Raw genomic sequence first — 22,900 nt, 5'->3', positions numbered from 1 at the left:
GCGCTCAGTGTTTCGGGGAATCCGATGTCCAGCAGGACTGCCATGACTGTGCTAAGCTGAAAGCGTGAAGCCGCAAAGATAGACATCCTCTGCGTAAAAATGATCATGCTGGAGAAATTCCAAGTATTGAATGAGTAAAAAACAAACAAACCAACAAATTGATAAGGGGAAGAAGTCCCCCAGGAAATGCGCCTCATCCATGCCTCATAAAGCACAGTCACCCAAACGGCACAGAAGTATGAAATTGGCGCCTAGGGTCAAAATAGCACCGCTCCTCAGTACATATGGTACAATAGGCATCTCTGGCACCGATCACAATGTTATCAAGCATGGTGCACGCAGAAGCCGTATTGAGACAACAAGCTCAGGAACCAGCATAGTACTGAGCAATCAGGATGCTGCCACCTTGGTGCAGAGAACTGGAGGCAAAGGCACTGCAATAGTTATCCGCACTGAATGCCAGCACCATGACCGCCGCAGCACCAAAGCGTACATCTGCACCAACAACGTTGCTGCTGGCATCAGTGCCAGTTGTGGTTCAGACTACAATGGTACCATCTATCTCAGCACTGAGTTACCTGGTTTCCTCCACATTCAGTTCTTTTTTGCTCAGCACCGATACTTCACCCGCCACAGCAGTTCCAAAACTTCATGTCGCCCATGGAATTATCCGATGATGATGGGGATGTAACTTTGTCACCCCAACTGTCACCTGGCACCGAGGTCGCCATACCATCTGTTTATCCCAGTCTAAGACCTCCACTGAGCAGTGTTATCCCACAAAAGGGACACACTCGTGGCTGCCACCACCCAGGCCATATTTGGTGCATTGGCAATATTGGAGCCCATGGTCCTTGTGACGTAGTGGGGGTACTTGCTGGGCTGTGGTGACCTCTGCTGTCTGGAGCAAGACCCAGTGTCAGCCGACGGTCAGGGCAGTGTGTGTGTGTATGTTTCCGAGAAAAGGTTTAACGTCCGTGCCTTTACTGCTAGGACCGGGGTCCCATCGCAGAGGGTGGCCAGCAGGCCAACAGACGCCCCGTTATATAGGAAGAGCTTATTACATCTTAGATTTCAGCTGCTAGAATTTCATAATTCCTTCGCAGCGGGCAGCCTTGAGGAAAGACTGAAAGATGCCCCAGTGGGTCCTGTCACCTGGGAGTGACACAGATCCAAACGCCCAAGCTCTTCCTATAACTGTCCCTTTAGACCGGCTGAAGTTCTTTTAAATTGTGTTTGGTTCTGTTACAGCAACTGAAGGAGGCAGGTTAAAGCTTAAACAGTTACAGGTTTATTTGAGGAAGCTTATAAATCATATGGTTACAATGGCTATTGCTCTATTTCTTAACTATTAGCAGAATATAGGTCTTAAAAATGGTTACAAAGAAGATAAAGATAGAAAAATAGAAATAATGGTACCAAGTAACAGCTTACTCTTTCTATGTGTACACTTAAGACAGAGGACCACATCCAGGTACCATTTTTACCCCCTTCTGTGCCTCTCGACTCCAGCATGTCAGGCCAGGGCCGGTCCCTCAATTCCTAGGAAAGACGAAAATACGAGGTGGGCGTCCCCATAGAACCTCGGGAGGTCAAACACCTAACCCGACCAGCAGGTAGAGGGTAGAATGACACTCAAAGTGAGTGTGTGCTGGGCCCATCTTTATAATCATGGGGTCACGTATTTCTCTTTCTTATCTTAATTGCCAATTGATGCTGGTCTGTCTGCTGTGAGACCAGTTCTTACAAGGGAGTTGTGAACTTAATTTACACTTGTAAGAGAGAATTGAGGTGATTAAATTTTGAAGTACAGGACATTGTTTTCTCAGTGGGAAATTCCTCTTCCTGGGACTGTGTGTGTTCGAATCAACATAGATGCCAGCCGCAGCCTCGAGGCCAGCTTATTGACTTAGCTGCTTCTCTATCCACATATCTGTGTTTCAGCTTCTCAGGATCAGATGAGCCAGCATAGACTATGCTGATATTATTGCTCCTTCTCTGCCCTGTGCTTCAGAGAGGCAAATAAGATGGATGATATGGAGGCAGGCTGTCTGGCCACACCCAGCAGGGAAAACCTTACTATGCACAGGTGACGCCAAACCTGTTGAACCAGATACCCCCCCCATGGAGAGGAACAAAGGAAGGGGCAATGCTGCCCTGGCTGGGGGGCAGGGCTGGAAGAGTGTGAGTTAGTTGCTGTCTGGGAGCATGGAGGAGACAGCCTAGGGAAAGGGGCTGGAGTTTAGGGGCCCAGTCTCCCTCTCCCCCCATCTCAAGGGGGCCTGAGGCATCCTAGCCCAGCTCTGTGACCAGATGACATCTGTGCTGTGCTGTATCCTGGAGAGGCAATAAACTTCCTCTATTCCACCGGCTGGTGCAGTCAGTTCGTGCCATTTCGGGGTGCAGGAGACGGGGGACCCCCAACGCGCCGTCACAGTCCTATAATCCTAAGGAAAAAAAATACGAAGAAGCGCAACATATATCCTGCTCCCTCCCTGCCACCACAAGTCTTCCATTCGTTGTGGTGATGGAGAGTTGCTGGAACCACCTCTCTCCGGTCAGGACCAGATACATCTCTAGACACCAAGTCAAGGGCTCTGAATTTCTTTTTACCCCCCTATCCACCACTCCTTGGTGGTACAAGCGGCTCAGAGGAATAAACAGCAGCAACATCATTCTGCCCTGGCTGACAGACAGCAAGAGGTTAGATCTGTTTGTGAGGAAAGTTTATACATCATCCACTCTACAGTTCAGTGTAGTTACTCAGCAAATACAACTTTAACAACTATTCCAAGTTTAATATTTATATTGACGACATACCAGAGCAAAGAAACAACAGTTTAAAGCTGCCTTTGCTAAGGCCACACAATTTCTCAAACAGTCCTCTTGATGCTGCAGACAAGACTACAAAATCTACAGCAAGTAAAGTACTGTAGTCCTGAGACGAACCTTGTGGTTCAACTCAGCAGCTTTTTTCTGCAAGATACAATTGACCGTGGACAACCTTCCATTTGAGGGTGAGAAACTGTTTTCAACCAAGACCAATGAGATCATTCCATTAAAGACTCCAGAGAGACACTTCATTCTCTGGGAATACATACTCAGAGTCTTTGGTCTCCAGCAGAAAGGACCCTGCTCAGAGCCGAAGAAGACAATATAGATACCAGACATACCCCAGACCAAGGTACCCACAATATACTTAGCACCAAAGACAAGACCACCCTCACAACAACAGTGTGTTTATAATAGACAAGGTAGATGTCTACATGAAACCATTCTACAAATCATCCACCACAGCAAAATAAGCAAATTTAAGGCCTTTGTTGAGGGACAGAAAATACTATCATCCACTCCAGTGTCATTACTCAGTTACAAATCATTTAATAAATAATGACGTCCCAGGAGTATACTCCACCCCTGGTCCCAGAGTGTGTAGTGTGCCGTAGTCTAGCAGCCAGAGGTTCATGGCCTGGCACCGGTTTGCAGGCCAATAGTTGGAAACCACTGTTCCAAACGATCCAGTCAGGGTACCCCATTCCCTTCACCTTTATCCCTTCATCTGTCTCCCTCCTTCCCATCCATCTACCCACCCCACCCTTCTTCAGGGACCACTCTCATGATCTTACGCTAATGCAGGAGTTTGAACCCCTCCAGATAGGCGCCACAGAAGCTGTCCCCCATGAATATGAGGGAAGTTTTAGTCACATTACTTACACAGAAAAAGAAGGGAGGTTGGCACTTAATTCTAGACCTTAGAGCTCTCAAAAGATATGTAAAGAGGCAAAGATTCAAGATGGTGACATTAGCCACTATCATCCCAGCATTGGAAGAAGGGCATTGTTTTTTGTGTGTCGATGTCCAGGATGCCTGTTTACATGTAACGATTTACCCTGCTCCACTTTGTCCTAAGTACTGATCACTATCGGTATATGGTCCTGCCATTTGGACTCTCCACAGCACTAAGAGCCTTTTTTAAAATGCAGGCAGTAGTTGTCGCTTACCTAAGGAAGCCAGACATAGTCTTTCCTTACCTGGACGATGGCTTGATCAAGGCAAAATCTGAACTAGACTCCCACTGCAGTACGTCCCTGGTCATAGCATACATTAACTCCCTGGATCTGCTAATAAGAGACTAAGTCAGTGCTCACTCCATAGCAATCAATACAGTTCATAGGAGTGCAACGAAATGCAAAAATGACCATAGCCTTTCTACCAGCCGACAGGTTTGAAAGAATCAGGGACCTAGTCTTCAAATGACGGGTCATGCCTTGAGTCACAGCCCACAGTTGCCTACAACTGCTGGGACACATGGCATCATAGAATCATAGGACTGGAAGGGACCTTGAAAGGTCATCGAGTCCAGCCCCCCGCCCTCAAGGCAGGACCAAGCTCCGTCTACACCATTCCTGACAGCTGTCTATCTAACCTGTTCTTAAATATCTCCAGAGAGGGAGATTCCACCACCTCCCTTGGCAATTTATTCCAATATTTGACCACCCTGACAGTTAGGAACTTTTTCCTAATGTCCAATCTAAACCTCCCCTGCTGCACTTTAAGCCCATTACTCCTTGTCCTGTCCTCAGAAACCAAGAGGAACAAATTTTCTCCTTCCTCCTTGTGACACCCTTTTAGATATTTGAAAACCGCTATCATGTCCCCCCTTAATCGTCTTTTTTCCAAACTAAACAAGCCCAGTTCATGAAGCCTGGCTTCATAGGTCATGTTCTCTAGACCTTTAATCATTCTTGTCGCTCTTCTCTGTACCCTTTCCAATTTCTCCACATCTTTCTTGAAATGTGGCGCCCAGAACTGGACACAGTACTCCAGCTGAGGCCTAACTAGTGCAGAGTAGAGCAGCAGAATGACTTCACGAGTTTTGCTTACAACACACCTGTTGATACAACCTAGAATCATATTTGCTTTTTTTGCAACAGCATCACACTGTTGACTCATATTCAACTTGTGGTCCTCTATGACCCCTAGATCCCTTTCCGCCATGCCCCTTCCTAGACAGTCGCTTCCCATCTTGTATGTATGGAACTGATTGTTCCTTCCTAAGTGGAGCACTTTGCATTTCTCTTTATTAAACCTCATCCTGTTTACCTCTGACCATTTCTCTAACTTGCTAAGGTCATTTTGAATTATGTCCCTATCCTCCAAAGAAGTCGCAACCCCACCCAGTTTGGTATCATCTGCAAACTTAATAAGCGTACTCTCTATCCCAATATCTACATCATTGATGAAGATATTGAACAGTACGGGTCCCAAAACAGACCCTTGAGGAACTCCACTTGATAACCCTTTCCAGCAGGATTTAGCACCGTTAACAACAACTCTCTGACTAGGGTTATCCAGCCAATTATGCACCCACCTTATGGTGGCCCTATCTAAGTTATATTTGCCTAGTTTATCAATAAGAATATCATGCGAGACCGTATCAAATGCCTTACTAAAGTCTAGGTATATGACATCCACCGCTTCTCCCTTATCCACAAGGCTCGTTATCTTATCAAAGAAAGCTATCAGATTAGTTTGGCATGACTTGTTCTTCACAAACCCATGCTGGCTATTCCCTATCACTTTATTACCTTCCAAGTGTTTGCATATGATTTCCTTAATTACCTGCTCCATTATCTTCCCTGGGACAGACGTTAAACTGACCGGTCTGTAGTTTCCTGGGTTGTTCTTATTCCCCTTTTTATAGATGGGCACAATATTTGCCCTTTTCCAGTCTTCTGGAATCTTCCCTGTCTGCCATGATTTTTCAAAGATCATAGCTAAAGGCTCAGATACCTCCTCTATCAGCTCCTTGAGTATCCTGGGATGCATTTCATCAGGACCTGGGACTTGCTGACATCTAACTTTCCTAAGTAATTTTTAACTTGTTCTTTGTGTATCCTATCTTCTAAACTTACCCTCTCGCTGCTTGTATTCACTATGTTAGGCATGCCTCCAGACTTCTCGGTGAAGACCGAAACAAAGAAGTCATTGAGCATCTCCGCCATTTCCAAGTTTCCTGTTACTGCTTCTCCCTCCTCACTGAGCAGTGGGCCTACCCTGTCCTTGGTCTTCCTCTTGCTTCTAATGTATTTATAAAAGGTCTTCTTGTTTCCCTTTATGCCTGTAGCTAGTTTGATCTCATTTTGTGCCTTTGCCTTTCTAATCTTGCCCCTGCATTCCCGTGTTGCTTGCCTATATTCATCCTTTATTTGTCCTAGTTTCCATTTTTTATAGTACTCCTTTTTTATTTTGAGATCATGCAAGATCTCCTTATTAAGCCAAGCTGGTCTTTTGCCATATTTTCTATCTTTCCTACACAGCGGAATTGTTTGCTTTTGGGCCCTTAACAACGTCCCTTTGAAATACTTCCAACTCTCCTCAGTTGTTTTTCCCTTCAGTCTTGCTTCCCATGGGACCTTACCTACAAGTTCTCTGAGCTTATCAAAATCTGCCTTCCTGAAATCCATTACCTCAATTGTGCTGGTCTCCCTTCTACCTTTCCTTAAGATCATGAACTCTATTATTTCATGATCATTGTCCCCCATACTGTCTTCCACTTTCAAGTTCTCAACTAGTTCCTCCCTATTTGTTAAAATCAAATCCAGAACAGCTTCTCCTCTGGTAGCTTTTTCAGCCTTCTGAAACAGAAAGTTGTCTCCAGTGCAGTCCAGAAACTTATTGGATAGCCTGTGCCCCGCTGTGTTAGTTTCCCAACATATGTCTGGATAGTTGAAGTCCCCCATCACCACCAAATCTTGGGCTTTGGATAGCTTTGTTAATTGTTTAAAAAAGGCTTCAGCCACCTCTTCCACCTTGCTAGGTGGCCTGTAGTAGACTCCTAGCATGACATCACCCTCATTTTTTACCCCTTTTAGCTTAACCCAGAGACTCTCTACACAGCTATCTCCTACGTTCATCTCCACTTCAGTCCAAGTGTGTACATTTTTAATATACAAGGCAACCCCTCCTCCCTTTTTTCCTTGTCTGTCCTTCCTGAGCTAGCCGTACCCTTCCATACCAACATTCCAATCGTGCGTCCCATCCCACCAGGTTTCTGTAATACCAATGATATCATAGTTGTATTTATTTGTTAGCAATTCCAGTTCTTCCTGCTTATTACCCATACTTCTTGCATTTGTATATAGGCATCTAAGATACTGATTTGATCTTGCCTCCCTGATGTCCCCTGACCCTCCTTTCTCCTTGCCATTATAGGCCGTAGTGTTCCCCCCCCATTTCCAACCCATTTCCCAGTCCCGCACATTCAGCACTTACCCGTGGGCTTTGCTCACCTGTCCCCGTCGAACCTAGTTTAAAGCCCTCCTCACAAGGTTAGCCAGTCTGTGTCCAAACAAGGCTTTCCCGCTCCTGGAAAGGTGAACTCCATCTCTGCCAAGCAGTCCTTCTTGGAAGAGCACCCTGTGGTCAAGGAAGCCGAAGCCCTCCTGGCGACACCATCCTTGCAGCCAGGCATTCACCTCCAGGATGCACGTCTCTCTGCCCGGGCCCCTACCTTTGACAGGAAGGATCGAAGAGAATACCACCTGCGCCCCAAACTCCCTCACCTGTACTCCCAAAGCCCTGTAGTCACGCTTGATCCGCTCAGTGTCACACCTGGCAGTATCATTTGTGCCCACATGGATGAGTAGCATGGGGTAGTAGTCAGAGGGCCGGATAATCCTCGACAATGCTTCCGTAACATCTCGGATATGGGCCCCTGGCAGACAGCATACCTCTCGAGATGAACTGTCAGGGTGACAAATGGGCGCCTCCGTTCCCCTCAGAAGACTCTCCAACCACCACTACCCTACGTTTCTTCCTCGCAGTGGTGGCAGGAGACTGCTCAACCTTGGTAATCCTGTAGTACCAAATACACCTTTTCATGTGTTGCCTCCAGGGATGGCTCAGGACAGTATACAAACCAAACAGCCACCCCTTGACCAAGACTCTCTCCGTCCCCTTAAGTGTGAAAAGTGCAATACCATGGTTGACAAAACCTAAACATCTATGCACAGGAATTCCTTTCTTAACTCCAGAATCCTCTGTCCTCATCATACAGATGCTTCCCTCGTAGGATGGGGAGTGCACATGGGAAATACAACTCCTCAGGGTCTTTGGCTCTCAGCAGAGAGGACCCTGCACATAAATGTTCTGGAGCTCAGAGCCATCAGACTCACATGCCACCATTTTCTCCCAGCATTGTTGGGCAGATGTATCAGTCTACACCAGGGGTCTCCAAACTTTTCAGCCCGAGGGCCGCATTAACTATCAAACAGCAGTTCGGGGGCCGACTACACACTTGAGGTCCAAATAAAAAACAATCAAAACATGGATGTTGTTTTTAATTATTTATTTAATATTATTTTATTCAGTTATTATTTAATAACACATTGATTCTTATGATTTCTTAAGTTAAACTTACCTGAATATAGTGTGCAAATATATCCACTTATGGTAGAGAGATTGTTGCTTTTAATGTTTCCTCTTCAGAATATTCGAAAAATTCTTACTAAACTAACGACATTCCCAATACTTTAAACACACTGATAAGTAATTACGCGAAGGAAATTATCACTAAATAAAATAGAGTGCAACATGTTTCGAAATCAGACGCTAATTGACACCAACACCTCCTCATTGCAACAGTCAACCGCAACTGGCAAACTGTGATCAAAATAATCAAGTCTTGAACCAGCAGCAAACCATTTAAAAACTCCGCCACTAGATGGCGTTATATCATCTCATTGACTGTGAACGGAAGTAGAAAAAGTAAGCAGCGAATAAGGTTTTTGCAATGTAATGATCGGTTGGAAAACATAACGCACTACTGCGTGCCTCTATTTTAATTCGGTAAAAACATAACGTCCACGTAAGCGGCGGCTGATCTTGGCAGGATACACGTAAATTTCCGTAATTTTTTTTCCGTAGACAAAAAGGTCTCCACGGGCCGGATGAGAGGGCCTCGCGGGCCGCATCCGGCCCGCGGGCCGTAGTTTGGAGACCCCTGGTCTACACCGACAACATCACATGCATGTTTATATACAAATAGACAGAGCAATGCATGCTCCCATGTTCTGTGTATGGAAGCTTATTACCCTTGGGAACTGGTGCCTCAGACATGGGATTACTGTAAGTGTCTGCTACCTCCCGGGCATTCTAAATACCACAACCCTACCTCAAGAACCTGAGTGGCAGATGAACTACAGAGTACTGTCAACAATCTTCCATCACTGTGGCTATCCTGGGACAGACCTTTTTGCCACAAGCAGCAACAAAAATTGCTTCCTATTTTGCTCCGTTACACCAGCCAGGGCTCCAAATTCAGCATCCCCAGTTATACAGGCTTCACTGGAAGCTTGGCACCTAGATGACTCTCAGGGTTAGAGCTGCAGTTCTTCAAACAAGTACAGAGCCTATTACTACATAGTAGAGCTGAGTCTACTCAAAAAGCATATGCACACAAATGGACCCAATTTGCCCAATGGGCCACATCACAAAACATTCCACCTGAGGTGGTTCAATTACCTTCTATTCTAGAATGACTCTTACACTTGAAACAGTCTCATCTTTCCATGATCTCTATCAAGGTCCACCTGGCAGCAATTGTAAGTTTCCACATAAAAATTGATAATACTGCCATATTTGCCCACCCACTGACAAAATGGTTCCTCAAGGGTCTCCAGCTCCTATACCCCGGCGTAGCTCCTATGACTGAACCATGGGATTTCCATTTGGTATTCAGCGTGCTCACCAGAGGACCTTTCGAGCCCATAGCCAAATGTTCCTTACTCTACCTGTTGATGAAGACTGCCTTCTTAGAGGCCATTACCTTGGCCAGATGTGTGGGAGAAATAGTGGCGCTAGTAGCTGACCTTCTATACACCATATTTTTTTAAGGATAAGGTAACCCTTTGCATCCATTCCAAATTCCTGCCCAAAATGGACTCTTCCTTTCACATAAATCAGACAGTTCACCTTACTATATCTTTTTCCCTGAGTTTCACTCCAATCAATTTGAAGTAAAAATGCACATGCTTGATGTCCGCAGGGCACTATCCATTTACATACACAGAACAAGGCCCTTCAGATCATCACAAAGCTGTTTGTTTTACTAGCAGAACATAATAAGGGAAAGGCTATATCATCCTAGAAGCTCTGTCATTGGATTTCACACTGCCTCAGACTGTTATGAACATAACCAAGTAATGCCATCTACTTCAATATGTGCTCACTCCCACCAGAGCTGTGACCACATCAGTGGCTTTTCTTCACAAGTTTCCTGTTGTGGACATATGTGCGGCAGCTACATGGGCCTTTGCTCAGATATTCGTCAAACATTATGCACTCTCTCAAGGCCTGCTATCAACAACCAAAGTGGCCAAGTCTGTGTTGTCTACAGAGTACTTGCCTGATCCAAAGTCCCTACCTCTGTAGGACACATTGCTTTGTAGTCACCTGCTGTGGAGCACCCAAAGGGGCATGTCTCTCTCAAAGAGGAAGTTACTCGCCTTTAGCAGTAACTGACATTCTTTAAGATGAGAGTCCCTGTGAGTGCTCCACTACCCTCTCTTCTTCCCTTCTACTTCAGAAATCTTCTACTGGCCGTGTTTCTGGGTAGAGAAGGAACTGAGGGGAGGGAAGTTGCACATGTGCAGTCTCAGCGCATGGCATGCTGTAGTTGCCATACATGCATGGCCCTTCCCCAGGCACTGCTATGAAAGCTCTGGTCTATGGTGTTGGGATGCACCAACACCTGCTGTGGAGCACCAACAGGGGCGCTCATCTTGAAGAAAATCAGTTACTGCTAAAGGTGAGTAATCTTCTTTTGTATGCTACTGTGATAAGTGCAGTTTCAAGGGCCAGGTAGCTTATCAAGGTAACATGACTTAAGAATGCCTTCTTGCTCTGGACTTCAAGGGTAATTCTTTGGCTATATTCATTCAAGATACCATGGGATAAATTGCAAAGGGGATTGATTTACATCAGTGGTTTAAATTAACAATTTTAAGCTTGTTTCTGTACTTTTTATTCACCTCTGTAAAGAAAAGTTCATTCTCATTGCTTGGTAACCATTTAAACAGGTTCATTTTAGGGCTGCTAAGCAATTAAAAAAAATTGCGATTAATCACACGATTAAAAAATGTAATAGTGATTAATCGCGCGTGCTGCCCCTTTGAAATGCCACCCTGGCGTTTAAATCCATTTTAAATCAAAATCTCGTTTTTTAAAAAAAAACATTGATTTTTATCTACGTTGATAAGTTAACCTGTGGGAGTGGAGCCTCTGTTCCAGTTAATATGCTAAGAATGTTTTTTTTAATACTTCGCAGATTGCAGCTAAAGAGCTAAACATTTACTGTCATCAGGATCACAATTTTATGACTGCCAGTATACCAACTCACAGATTATTTGTTCACGTACGGCGGCTTGTAGCAAAAGGATATAAGGTCATCTTTGGATTTAATTATATATATTTTTTAAAACAAAATAGTCTCATTTCTTACGGAAAGAATTAGTTGATGTTATATGGATGTTGTGTCACTTTTTTGAAATATAAAATATGAAACAGTTTAATATTTTACTGGAAAAACATAACAGACTAACTCACTTTCATTCAGTGCTTTCTGTATATAATGTTTTAGGATTTTTTTTTTAGTTATTCTCACATAATTTCAGGGTCCCTTTGACTTTTCTGGAAGCAGTTCTGCCTGTCAGTGAGAAAGTGGGACAGAAAACTCTCAGTTTCTTTCCCCCACCTCTTTCTGTTTTCTGCTTTTTTCCCATGGGTTTTTTTTCTCTTGTTGTTCTCTGTTGCTAATCTCTTTCCCTTCCCTTCCCCTTTATGCTCATCCTCGTTTTTTTTTTAATTTTTTTTTGTACCTCTTATTGCCTGATGTTTTGGTGAACTTTACTGTCTACAGTGAAAGAGAATTGTTGCAGCACTTCTTCCCTGAGAGGTAGCCAACCTTTCAAGCTATGTTTCAATATAGAACATGAGACAGTAAGGGCAAGTGCAGAAAGGAAGTTCCAGGTAAGATGAATTTCTGTCATACTTGATAGGCTGAATTAGCAGGTTTGGTTCTAGCCCTTCCCCCCCTCATCAAAAAATTATGATTTAATATTTGCATATCATAATTTAAAATTTTGCTGTTTAAACTTGGTTATCCTTTTTTCTTTCAACAGTTAACGTTTTCTGTTTGTGTACATTACAGGTAGGCGTTATAAAACAAACAGAAACTGCAGCCCTGAAGGCTGCTGGAGAAAACAAAAGCGCTCTATTTACTCGAAAATTGACCTCTCTCTATACCAAATCTACACTTATTGGAGAAGATATCTTTTTTTGGTGTTAATTATTTTGTTTTTATACCAGCCTTCTTTGTGCTCTGTGTTGTTCAATGTTCTGTGTGTGTTGTGTGTGTTTGAGACTTTTTGCTATAATCTGTCAGTGTAAGAGAGCATGTTCAGTAACTGAGGTGGGTGGGAAGTGCTGACTGTTTGTTTTCTTGCCCCCCTCATCATTGGAAAGGTTCTGACTGTATTGTACCTGTATCAGAGGCAGCAGCATGGTGGGAGGAGCAGGCAGGAGCCAGTGTTTGCAGGAGCTGACTTATAAGCCAGCTCTCTACACACATCGGCTCTTTGTGCAGCCTCCGCCCGTTTAAAAATGTAACTTCTGAAAATTTCATATATACCAAAATAAATGCATTTTAGTATCCCTAACATGAGCTCACTATTTTAGGATGAGCTAGCCATATACAAGTAAGATGTGTGGTCTCATCCACTTGCCACCTCTTGTGTCTAAACTCATTCTTTCTATTTCCTGCCAAAATCATTCTTCAGGTTTGGTACACTTGCCCTCTTTGTGAGGCCCTATGTGCCAGGAGGGAGACAAGAGATAAGAGAAAACACATCTTCTATTTATTTCATGTTCAAGTCACCCTAAAACTGCAGTTAGCGAAAGGGATACTAGATGTTAAAACCCATATATCAGGGGAGTGACTTTGCTGTACAGTTGCTTAATGGAGCAAGGGCATTATAATAAAATATTTTTTTTTCTTGGAGACACCATTGTGACTCTAGTTATTCTTGAAATGTATTGGAAGGCTTAGGTAAAAGCAAGCTGAATGAGGAACAACACTGAATGACTGGCACCTTGTGTAGTCTGAATGGAATAAACAAGTGCAGGAATTAATTTGCTCTCCACTACTGTTGCTAGGATGGTAGTGGTTTTCATTGCACATTTTGCTACTACATCAGGTCCTAGCTTGTTGGACTACGATGCTCATCAGCAAATTTTGCTCTTTACTATCAATTGCACAAGGTTTATAAGCTGTCTACTAGACTACAATTTAGTACCTGCAGCAGCTTGCTGAATGGAAGTCTTCAGACATACGATAAATACCTTTTCTGTTGTTGGAATGATCATATGTATGTATTCACTGTGAGGCTCTAGTGGACATGGTCCTAAAGCCACCACTGACTTTTTGATTTTGGTGTGGTCAGCAATAAGAAATTGTCATACCATATGAGTCAATTTTAGGTAGGAAGGAGGTTGTCCTCTGTTAAGTTGATGTTTGTGTTGGAAATATGGAATGCTGCCATGTTTATGCCAGAAAGAAAATTGTTTTCAGGAACTGTCACTGGTTTTATCCATGTGAACCATTGTTTTTTTTAATACTTATCAAATGTGAACCCTTTGCTGAAGCTAGATGATTCTGTAGAAGTTGAAGAAATAACACTTGATGTCTCTGATAACTATCTTCTTTGCATCTGTGAAAATAAAGAAAGCTTAAGAGACAAGAAGAAAGGAGATGCTGTCATAGGCATAGTGGTAAGTTGTCTTCCTTGAGGAATTTGAGTTTATGGCTAGGGCTAATTTTGTGATTTCTCTCACTTCTAAAAAATTTTTTGTGGTTGTCTCTCTGACAGCAACAGTGTTTGCATTATGCCTTATTACATTGTGGCTGTGTCTACACTGGCATGAATTTCCGGAACTGCTTAAAATGGAATACTATTCCGTTTTCAGTTTTTCCGGAAAAGGAGCGTCTACATTGGCAGGCTGCTTTTCCGGAAAAGCGTCTGTGGCCAATGTAGACGCGCTTTTCCGGAAAAGAGCCCCAATCGCCATTTTCGCGATCCGGGCTTTTTTCCAGAAAAGACTACTGGGCTGTCTACACTGGCCCTTTTCCGGAACAGTGTTCCGGAATAAGGACTTACGCCCGAGCGGGAGCAGAATAGTTTTTCCGGAATAGCGGCTGATTTTGTACAGTAGAGCATCGTTGCTTTTCTGGAAATTCAAGGGCCAGTGTAGACAGCTCGCAGCTTATTCCGGAAAAGCGGCTGATTTTCCGGAATAAGTGGCCCAGTGTAGAGACAGCCTGTATGTTTAAAAATATTCAGAACCACTTGAGTGGATAGCCAGATTTGTATATCAGATATACAAGATCTACCACTTTTGCTTATACATGTTTGCTTGAAAACATAGTACTGTTTTAAACAAAGACCAAAAAAGACAATATTAGTTAAAATATGTTTTGTAAATTTATTTTTAAAATGTTATCCTTTCTATATGTTCAAAACACTTACACTTATTGCTAACTGGATCAGTTTCCTCAGTAGATTGCTCTTTCTTCACATAAGTTTAGTAATGAAAGATTAACAGTCTTCTTAGACTTTAATTGCTGATTTTCTTTGGGGATTGTGAAATGAGAACAATGTAACTGCGAAAACAGTGAGGAGACTAAAATGAGAACTGACACTCAGTCTAATGATCGTTTCATTCATTTTATTTTCCAGCTTTTTTATTGCACTTTATCATTGTGATGTCTGACTACCCCACTGAGTATCTGTCTCAATTATACGTGGTGACATATCCTGTCAGTATGAAGATATTACAGATACTTTCACTTGAAAACTTGTCTCTCTCACCAACAAACAATAAAAGATATTACCTCAATGACTTTGTCCCTTCTCAAGTGTAAAAGCACATTTTGAAAGACATCTCATCTTTAGGGAGAATCCTGTCTAAATTCCACAGGTTTCATAGGATTTGTTTTCCCTTTAATAGTGACAATTTCTTCTTTGAGTGCTTGCTCATGTCCATTCAAATGAAGTCTGTGTGTGCACAGATTCCAGAGCTTTTTTCCCCCAGCGGTACCCATTGGGCCAGCATGGAGCCCTCTGGAGTGGCACTGCTTTAACAGTGCATATATATCCTTGCAGGCACTCCCCACCCTCATTTTCTTCTTACCACCTGTGATGATAGCTGGAGCATCTTTGTGCTTTCTCAACTACCTAGGATATATATATAGTTAGCTTTGTAGTTTTGATTGTTCTTGTAGCGTAAATAGTTAAGGCTATGTTTATCTCTCCCTTCCTGGGGAGGGGATAACAGGGCCACACGGTTTTAAGCCTTGTGCGACTTGTCCAAAGTTAATGCCCTGTGGGGACCCCCATGACTCTTGTCTGAAGTATCTGGGGGAGGTTACCTCACAGATTCCTGCAAAATCTGCAGAAGCTTCAAGCTGCGCATTAAATGGGAACACAATTGCTGTTTAAAACAGCTGCTCATGGAGTCTGCACTGCAGTCAGCACTGGAATCTGCAGCAGTGGTGCAAAGTGCGCCGGTATTAGTGCACAAGACCTCAACAGCACTGAGGTACTCCGTGGCTCCACAGAAGAGCTCGGCTCTGAAGCACTGATTGCAATTTTCAGTGCCAAGGGGAGACCGCATAGAGGGAGGTCCCCCTTGAAGCAGGCACATAGAGGGTAGCACCAAGCAAGGGTCCTTTGGAAGAACTGTCCCCTCATCATCTCGAGGCCCCCGATCCATCTAGACACCGGTTGAGCATGGTGTGTCCAAGGAGTCCAGTGTTGGACATGGTACCGCAGGATGTTAGGCCACCGTTGACTCTTGATGCTTTCGACGCTGCCAGAAAGCTTGCAGAGATCACAGCCTCACCAGACTCCAAGCTGCAGCAGGCCAGATGTGGCACCACAGATGGGCCCACTGGTGGCATCGATGGCACCAGCAACATCGATGGTGTGGGTAACACTTGCAGTACCAACTGTGTCCATTATACCAGCGTTATTGGTACCGGCAGACCTGACTGCACGACCTATAGCACCAGGAGCCATGGTGGCACCGGTACAGCATGTAGTGGAAAGGCCCCCTCTGGTACCGATGGGACCACCAGCACCGATCCATTGAGGCAAGCTGGAGGCAATGGCTTGACACCCTCATTATTGATGCCTTCCTGGTCAGCGTCAGGCTATTCATCAGAGTCTGATGCTGATTGGGTATGGTTGAGAGCCTCTATGCACTGGTCCAGTTTGCAGCACTGGTCCTGGCACCAGGGTTACCAGATGCAGCAAATATGGCCGCCGCCTTTGGGTGATGTCCCTGTGGCTGCTCCACTGTTGGTGATGGGCGATCTTCAGAACCGCTGTTCACAGCTTTTCATAGGAGTTGGGCTGTGCATGTGCAGGAGGCCACTGATAGTTTGGCACCTCGCGTGGCAGCCTGATCCTCTCCCCTTCAGTTCCTCTTGAGCTGCCCTTGGTTGCGGATGGAGCTCTGATCTCTCTTTCACCTCAGGCATTTGTCTCTTCACACACTCTTGTTACTTTTTTTTTCTTTGTTTCTTGGCTATTGCCCTTAATTGATTACTTCTTACAACTTCAAAGACCTTTTCCTCCCCCCCCCAAAAAAAAACCCACCAAAGGAAAAGAAGGCAGCCTGAGCTTAAACAGTACTCAGCCATGCCCAGCCCCCCAGGGTTTAAGGAGTGCCTACAATGTAAAGAGCCCATGCCAGCCTTGGATGGGCATGATTTGTGCATTAGATGCTTGGGGGGGGAGGCACATGCCCCCCAAAAATGTGATCATTGCAGGAGCCTGATGGGTAGGGCCAGGCAGGACTGTGAAATGCAGCTCTGCATGATCTTGTTTGAAAGGGCGTTGCAACCTTCAGATGAGCAGGAACCAGCTGTGAAACACAGAAACCTGAAACACAGGTCTGTGTCTCCATTATCCCACAAACATCGCAGGGCAAAGTCTCTCCAGCCAGATCACTACCAACAAAGCTGTCCCCCAGACTGACTAGGGGAGACGCAGTACATGTATCAGTGGGACCAGTGGCAAAATCTTTACCACACACGGCTGAAGCTGCAAGCCCCTCTAGTTCTGTGTTGGCACGCTCATTAGCAGTACCGCAGGCGCTGTGCTGGCAGACCACTGCAATTGGCACCATACCATTTGGTGCCGCGATGGAGCATGGAACCACTGACCAAATGACCTTGCAAATCCTCGGCACCACCTTTTCCTGAGCCGTCACCCAGAAGAAGACCCTCTCCACCGGAGGCTGAAGCACAAGCGCAAGGAAAAGAAGTCAGCGCTAATAGAGAACAATGCTGCATTAACAGCTGAAACATACAATATTCAGTTGAGCTTCTCCTTCCCTCACTGGGGGGGGTGTCCTCTTATTGTCAACTGACTCTCCAGGTCCATCCCCATGTTGTGCCAGACCTCCACTGGTACAAGGGAATGTTGCAGTTGATGAAGACGATCAGAGGAGTACTTTCTCTTCACAACATTCATCTCCAACTACATCTTGTCAGTTTCATTATTACCATGAAAGACCTCACTATTCTAACTGGTACCCAGAATGGCAATATCCCCCTCCCTACTTATCTCCTCCCTGGTGGACTTCGTGGGACTGTTGGAAGCCCCATAGATGCCAGTCCAGGAGCATATCTGTCTCACACTGGAGGCTCCCACCAGCCTCTCCATCTCATACCCTTCCAGCTTTGGTAGACTCGAAGAGGAGGAAGAAGGTCAAATTCCTGACTGGGATAGTGTTTCACAAGTCCAGCAGACAATTGGGGATCATTCATTCCCACCCCCGATGATGCTATTGTACCCGAAGTATCAAACTCTACAGACGAGCTCAAACAATTCCAAAAGCTTTTTAAAAGAGTAGCCACTAGCCAAGAGGTTCAACTCCAGGAAGAGAAAGAGAAACAACATCACCTCTTAAAGAACATTTGCCTGTCCTCTCAAGGAAGGATCACTCTTCCTATTGATGAGGCAATAATGGAGATATCTGACGACGCTTGGCGGATAACCACCTCCACCCAACCAACCTGCAAAAACAGATAGAAAGTACTTTGTCCTTATCAAGGACCTGGACTTTTTTCCCCCACCCCCAGCCAAACTCACTGATGCTGGATACAGTGAATCAACACTCCAAAGCTCCCCAGATCAAGTCTGTGAACAGTGAAAAAGAGTACAAGAAGCTAGATATCTTTGACAGGAAGACCTATTCATCAGTCACATTGCAGCTTAGAATAGCAAACTAGTGGCTAACCATGATTTCGACCATTATTCAAAGCTGGCTGAACTCATGGAACATCTGCCCGATTCCAAGAGGCCCGTTCTCAGGGTGGTCATCCATCCACGAGGGGGACATTATCGCCCGTACTGCTCTACTAGCAGCCACAGACATTGCTGACTCAGTGGCTAGAGCGACGGCCACAGCTGTGGTGATGAGGAGAGCCTCCTGGTTACATGCAGCAGGGGTGCCTAAAGATCTCCAAATGAAAATGGAAGATCTCCCTTTCGACAAACAAAAGCTGTTTGCTGTGAGCACAGATGAGATCCTGCGTAGCAGGAAGAAATCCCGCACCACGCTCCGCATGCTTGATATGTACACGCCACCATATTGGAGAAAGAGAGACACTCCTTATAACAGAAATAGAAACAGCTACTGTAACTATCCCCAGCAAAGACCATACAAGTACAACCAATCCTGGCAGCGGTCCCAGAGGAAGCACCCACCTCAAGCATGCTCCTCCGGATCACAGGCCACCAAGCAGCAAATTTGAGAACTTAGTCAAGGGTCTGCCTGACCTCCCCAACCATCCAGTGATAATGAGCCAGAAATACCTGTGGGTAAACAGGCATGTCCCTCTTTCCATCACTGTGAGTCGATAACATCAGACTGATGGGTACTAGAGGTCATCCATATGGGATACTCCATACTCTTCATGTTGCTTCCCCCTACCTTTCCCCCCCTCTTTCCCGTCCCTCTTCAGGGACCCCTCTCATGAGACCCTTCTCAGGCAGGAAATTGACAACCTCCTCCAAATAGGCACAATAAAGAGGTTATCCAAATCTTACATAGGGAGAGCGTTCTAGTCAACCTACTTTGTCATCCAAAAGTGGACAGGAGGTTGGAGGCCCATTTTGGATCTTCGCAAACTAAACAAATTCCTATGCAAACAGCATTTCAAGATCACACCTGCTTCAATAATTCCAGCACTGGACAAGGGAGACTTGATCGCAGCCTTCGACCTGCAAGATGTATACGTCCATGTCACAATATATCCCTCTCACAGATGTTACCTCCGGTTCACGGTTGGGGATGACCACTTTTTGTAGACGTTTCTCCCCTTTGGCCTTTCTGCAGCCCCCCCACATCTTCTCGAAGGTGCTTGCAGTGGTGGCAGCCTACCTCCAGCAACGAGGGGTCATTATCTTCCCGTATCTCAGCAATTGCCTCATCAAGGGCTGACCACAGGCAAAGACATCTGAGAGAGTCTCCAAGACCACATGATTATTCCACTATCTTGGACTTCTCATAAACGAACAGATGTCAATTTGCAAGCTAGCTCAAAACATTTAAATCATCAGAGCTTGCTTCTATTCTATATCAGCCCGGGCATATTTATCAAACCAACGATTCAATGCACTTCGGGACTTAGCGACTACCCTGACCATGAACCGATTGACTACTGTCCATACCTGCCTTCAATTGTTTGGCCATATGGCAGCTACTATGTACCTTGTCCAGTATGCGCATCTCCATTTCCACGCTATGCGCAGCTTTGTCTGACTTCGTTCTACAAACTTTCCTGTCACTCTGTCGGGAAAAGAGTCGTCGTCCCGGCAAGTGTACTAGATTCTCTCAGATGGTGGACTTCACATCACAACCTACATATGGGGAGTCCCTTTCCTACAACGTGCTTCATCAGTACAAATTACCATAGACGCCTCAGTAATAGGATAGGGAGCACACTTGCAACACCACACAGTACAGGGAAGGTGGTCACCACACTAAGCTACGTTGCACATCAATCTTCTTGAACTCAGAGCGGTCAGGAAGTACGTGCAGACGCTTTGGTTCCACCATTATGAACCACACTGTCCAGATCCTAACGGACAATACAACAACCATGTTCTACATAAACAGGTAGGGTGGTGCTTGTTCTTGATCACTTTGTGCTGAAGCTATTCACCTCTGGAATTGGTACAGCACTGGGTTGTCCTCAAAGGGTCTTACCTACCCGGAGTCGTCAACATCATGGCTGATACTTTGAGTTCTACCACAGATCACGAGTGGGAAGTGCACCCAATGCTTAGGGAATCTATCTTTTGCAGGTGGGGCTACCCAGTAATAGACCTTTTCGCAACCAAGGATAATTCTAAGTGTTGCTGATTTTGTTCTTGAGCAGGACTGGGCAAGGGATCTATGGGCGATACATACCAGATTGTCTAGAACAAATCTTTACACTATACACTATGCATTTCCCCCAGTCCCGCTGATCCCCAGGATCTGTAAAAAATCAGACATGGCTCGAGTCATCTTAATAGCCCCATCATGGTCCAGACAAACTTTGTTCCTGTACCTTCAGCGCATGTCAGTCAAGCCACCTCTCCCACTACCATATCGATGCGACCTTCTGTTTCAAAATGGGGGAAAACTACTTCACCTCCAACCGCATATGCTACACTTTCACATCTGGCTTCTTTATGGTTCCAAGGCACTGAATCCCGATGTTCAGAATAAGTGAGAACCATCGTCCTTCATATTAGGAGGCCATCCATTCGAAAGACTTACCTGCAAAAGGGTGAACAGTTCATGGCATGGTGCCAACGAACACACATTGATCCTGCACTACAGTTGCACTGGCCTTTCTGGACCCCTTGCCCCTGCCATCAGATGCAGGGCCCCGTATCTTCAACCCAGGGCTTGGTAACGTTTCACTGAGGCATACTGTTGGTGACCCCCCCCCCCACTTAACGAGGGCCCCCATATCTGAGGATAGGGGAATCCTGAAAAAAGACAAACAGCTTCCAGCATCGTAGGCAGTGGGAACTACCTCAGGACCAACCCATATTCAGGGAGTCGTCGTCATCCTCCCCGATAAGGCTTTGGTGGCTCTGCCCTGTTTATGCAGTCTATGGATATCAGGACCTGCTCCGCAAGCTGGCAGCCACTTGGAGTGATCAAGTAGAGATGGTTAATGAAGACTACCTTATGGTGGACATTTTAATGTGGACACGCCTACTAGATGGTGTTAAAGATCGCCAATAATTTGTGGCAGACAACAGCATCTATCCCACCAGAAGGAAGTGGAGAGACGTTATTTTATCCCCCAGATGAGGAACAAATGTTTATACTCCCACCCACGCCTGGGCTCCCTTGTGGTGCAGGCAGCCAAGCAGAAGGAAAGGTAAGGTCAGCCGGGGTCAATGCCAAAGAGTAGGGAGCCAAAGAGACTGGATAGGAAGGCATATGGTATGTAGGGCCTGAAGCTATGCATCACCAACCAACAGGCGATGCTAAGCCGGTACATGTACAACAAGTGGTTGACAATGGAGACGTTCAGGGAGCGTCTCCCTCAGGATTCCCGTCAAATGTTTGCCACACTGTTGGAGGAGGTTAGAGTGATCTCCCATATGGCGTTACAGGCTGCGCTACACGCGGTGGATTCAGCAGCGGGTACTATGGCCACTGGTATTGTAATGCGCTATAGTGCCTGGTTACAAGTGTCAGGCATACCTCCACAGGTCCGGAACATGTTGCTGGACCTACTGATTGAGGGGACAGGCCTCTTTTCACAACTGACAGATAACAAGCTTCATAGTTTGAAGGCCTCTAGGGCCACCTTGAGATCCCTAGGTATCCATACCCCCGCACCACAAAGAGGTACGTATACCCTTAGGCCCTCCGTGAGACTGATCTACCAAAGTTGGGGTACGTCTACACTACAGCGCTAATTCGAACTAATTTAGTTCAAATTAGTTAATTCGAACTAAGCTAATTCGAACTAGCATGTCCACATTAAGTGGACCCTGAACCGGGCTTAAGGATTGCCGGAAACAGTGCCAGCAGGGCATCAGAGGAGGACTTAGAGCGTGGAGATGCTGTCTCAGGCTAGCCGAGGGCTGCGCTTAAAGGGTCCCGATCCCCACCCCGGACAGACAGTTCTCAGGGGTGCCCCGCTTGCAAAGCAGTCCTGGCTTGGAGTGCCCGGACTACCCACACTGAGCACATCACACCACTCGGCCATCAGCCCGGCTGCACTTGCCGCAGGCTGCCATCTGGGAAGAGCGGGCAATTGGGGGGCTGCAGGAGAGCTTCCATCCCCAGAAGCCCGCAGAGCCAGCCCAGTCCTCCCCATCGGGGGCTCGTACCCCATTCCTCCCTCACCTCCTTCCACTTACCCTTCCCTAGCCCCTTTTCTTGATGTACAAAATAAAGGACAATTGTGTTCCAAAATGGAATCTGTCTTTATTGAACAAAACTGGGGGAGACTGGGAAAAGGAGGTGGGAGAGGGGAAGAGAGAGGCTGGGAGAGGGGAGGGCAACTACAATGATCAGGGGTTGGGAACAGGTCCCATATGAAGAGAGGCTAAAGAAACTGGGACTTCTCAGCTTAGAAAAGAGGAGACGGAGGGGGGACAAGATAGAGGTCTCTAAAAGCAGGAGTGGGGTGGAGAGGGTGCATACAGAAAAGTTCTTCATTAGTTCCCATAAAGAAGGACTAGAGGACAACAAAGGAAAGGAATGGGTAGCAGGCTTCAAACTAGTAACAGAAAGTTGTTCTTCACAAAGC

The 22,900-nt window shown here is 45.5% G+C and overlaps 1 protein-coding gene across 5 annotated transcripts in view; it reads left to right on the top strand.

Annotated features, from left to right (window-relative positions):
- MSH3 (mutS homolog 3) overlaps nt 1-22,900 on the top strand; it is a 220,513-nt gene that overhangs the window by 14,389 nt on the left and 183,224 nt on the right. For all 5 annotated transcript variants that reach the window (XM_075932217.2, XM_089779326.1, XM_089779329.1 and 2 more), the window contains 3 exons: nt 11,330-11,446; nt 12,212-12,331; nt 13,687-13,830. In XM_075932217.2, the coding sequence (XP_075788332.1) occupies nt 11,330-11,446; nt 12,212-12,331; nt 13,687-13,830 (381 nt within the window). The remainder of the gene's footprint in view (nt 1-11,329; nt 11,447-12,211; nt 12,332-13,686; nt 13,831-22,900) is intronic.

This window comes from Pelodiscus sinensis, chromosome 6 (genome assembly GCF_052426305.1).
Source record: "Pelodiscus sinensis isolate ZL-2025 chromosome 6, ASM5242630v1, whole genome shotgun sequence".
In the NCBI taxonomy this organism is placed as follows: domain Eukaryota; kingdom Metazoa; phylum Chordata; order Testudines; family Trionychidae; genus Pelodiscus; species Pelodiscus sinensis.
Note: the sequence above shows the minus strand (reverse complement) of the source record. Positions and strands in the feature narration are given on the sequence as shown.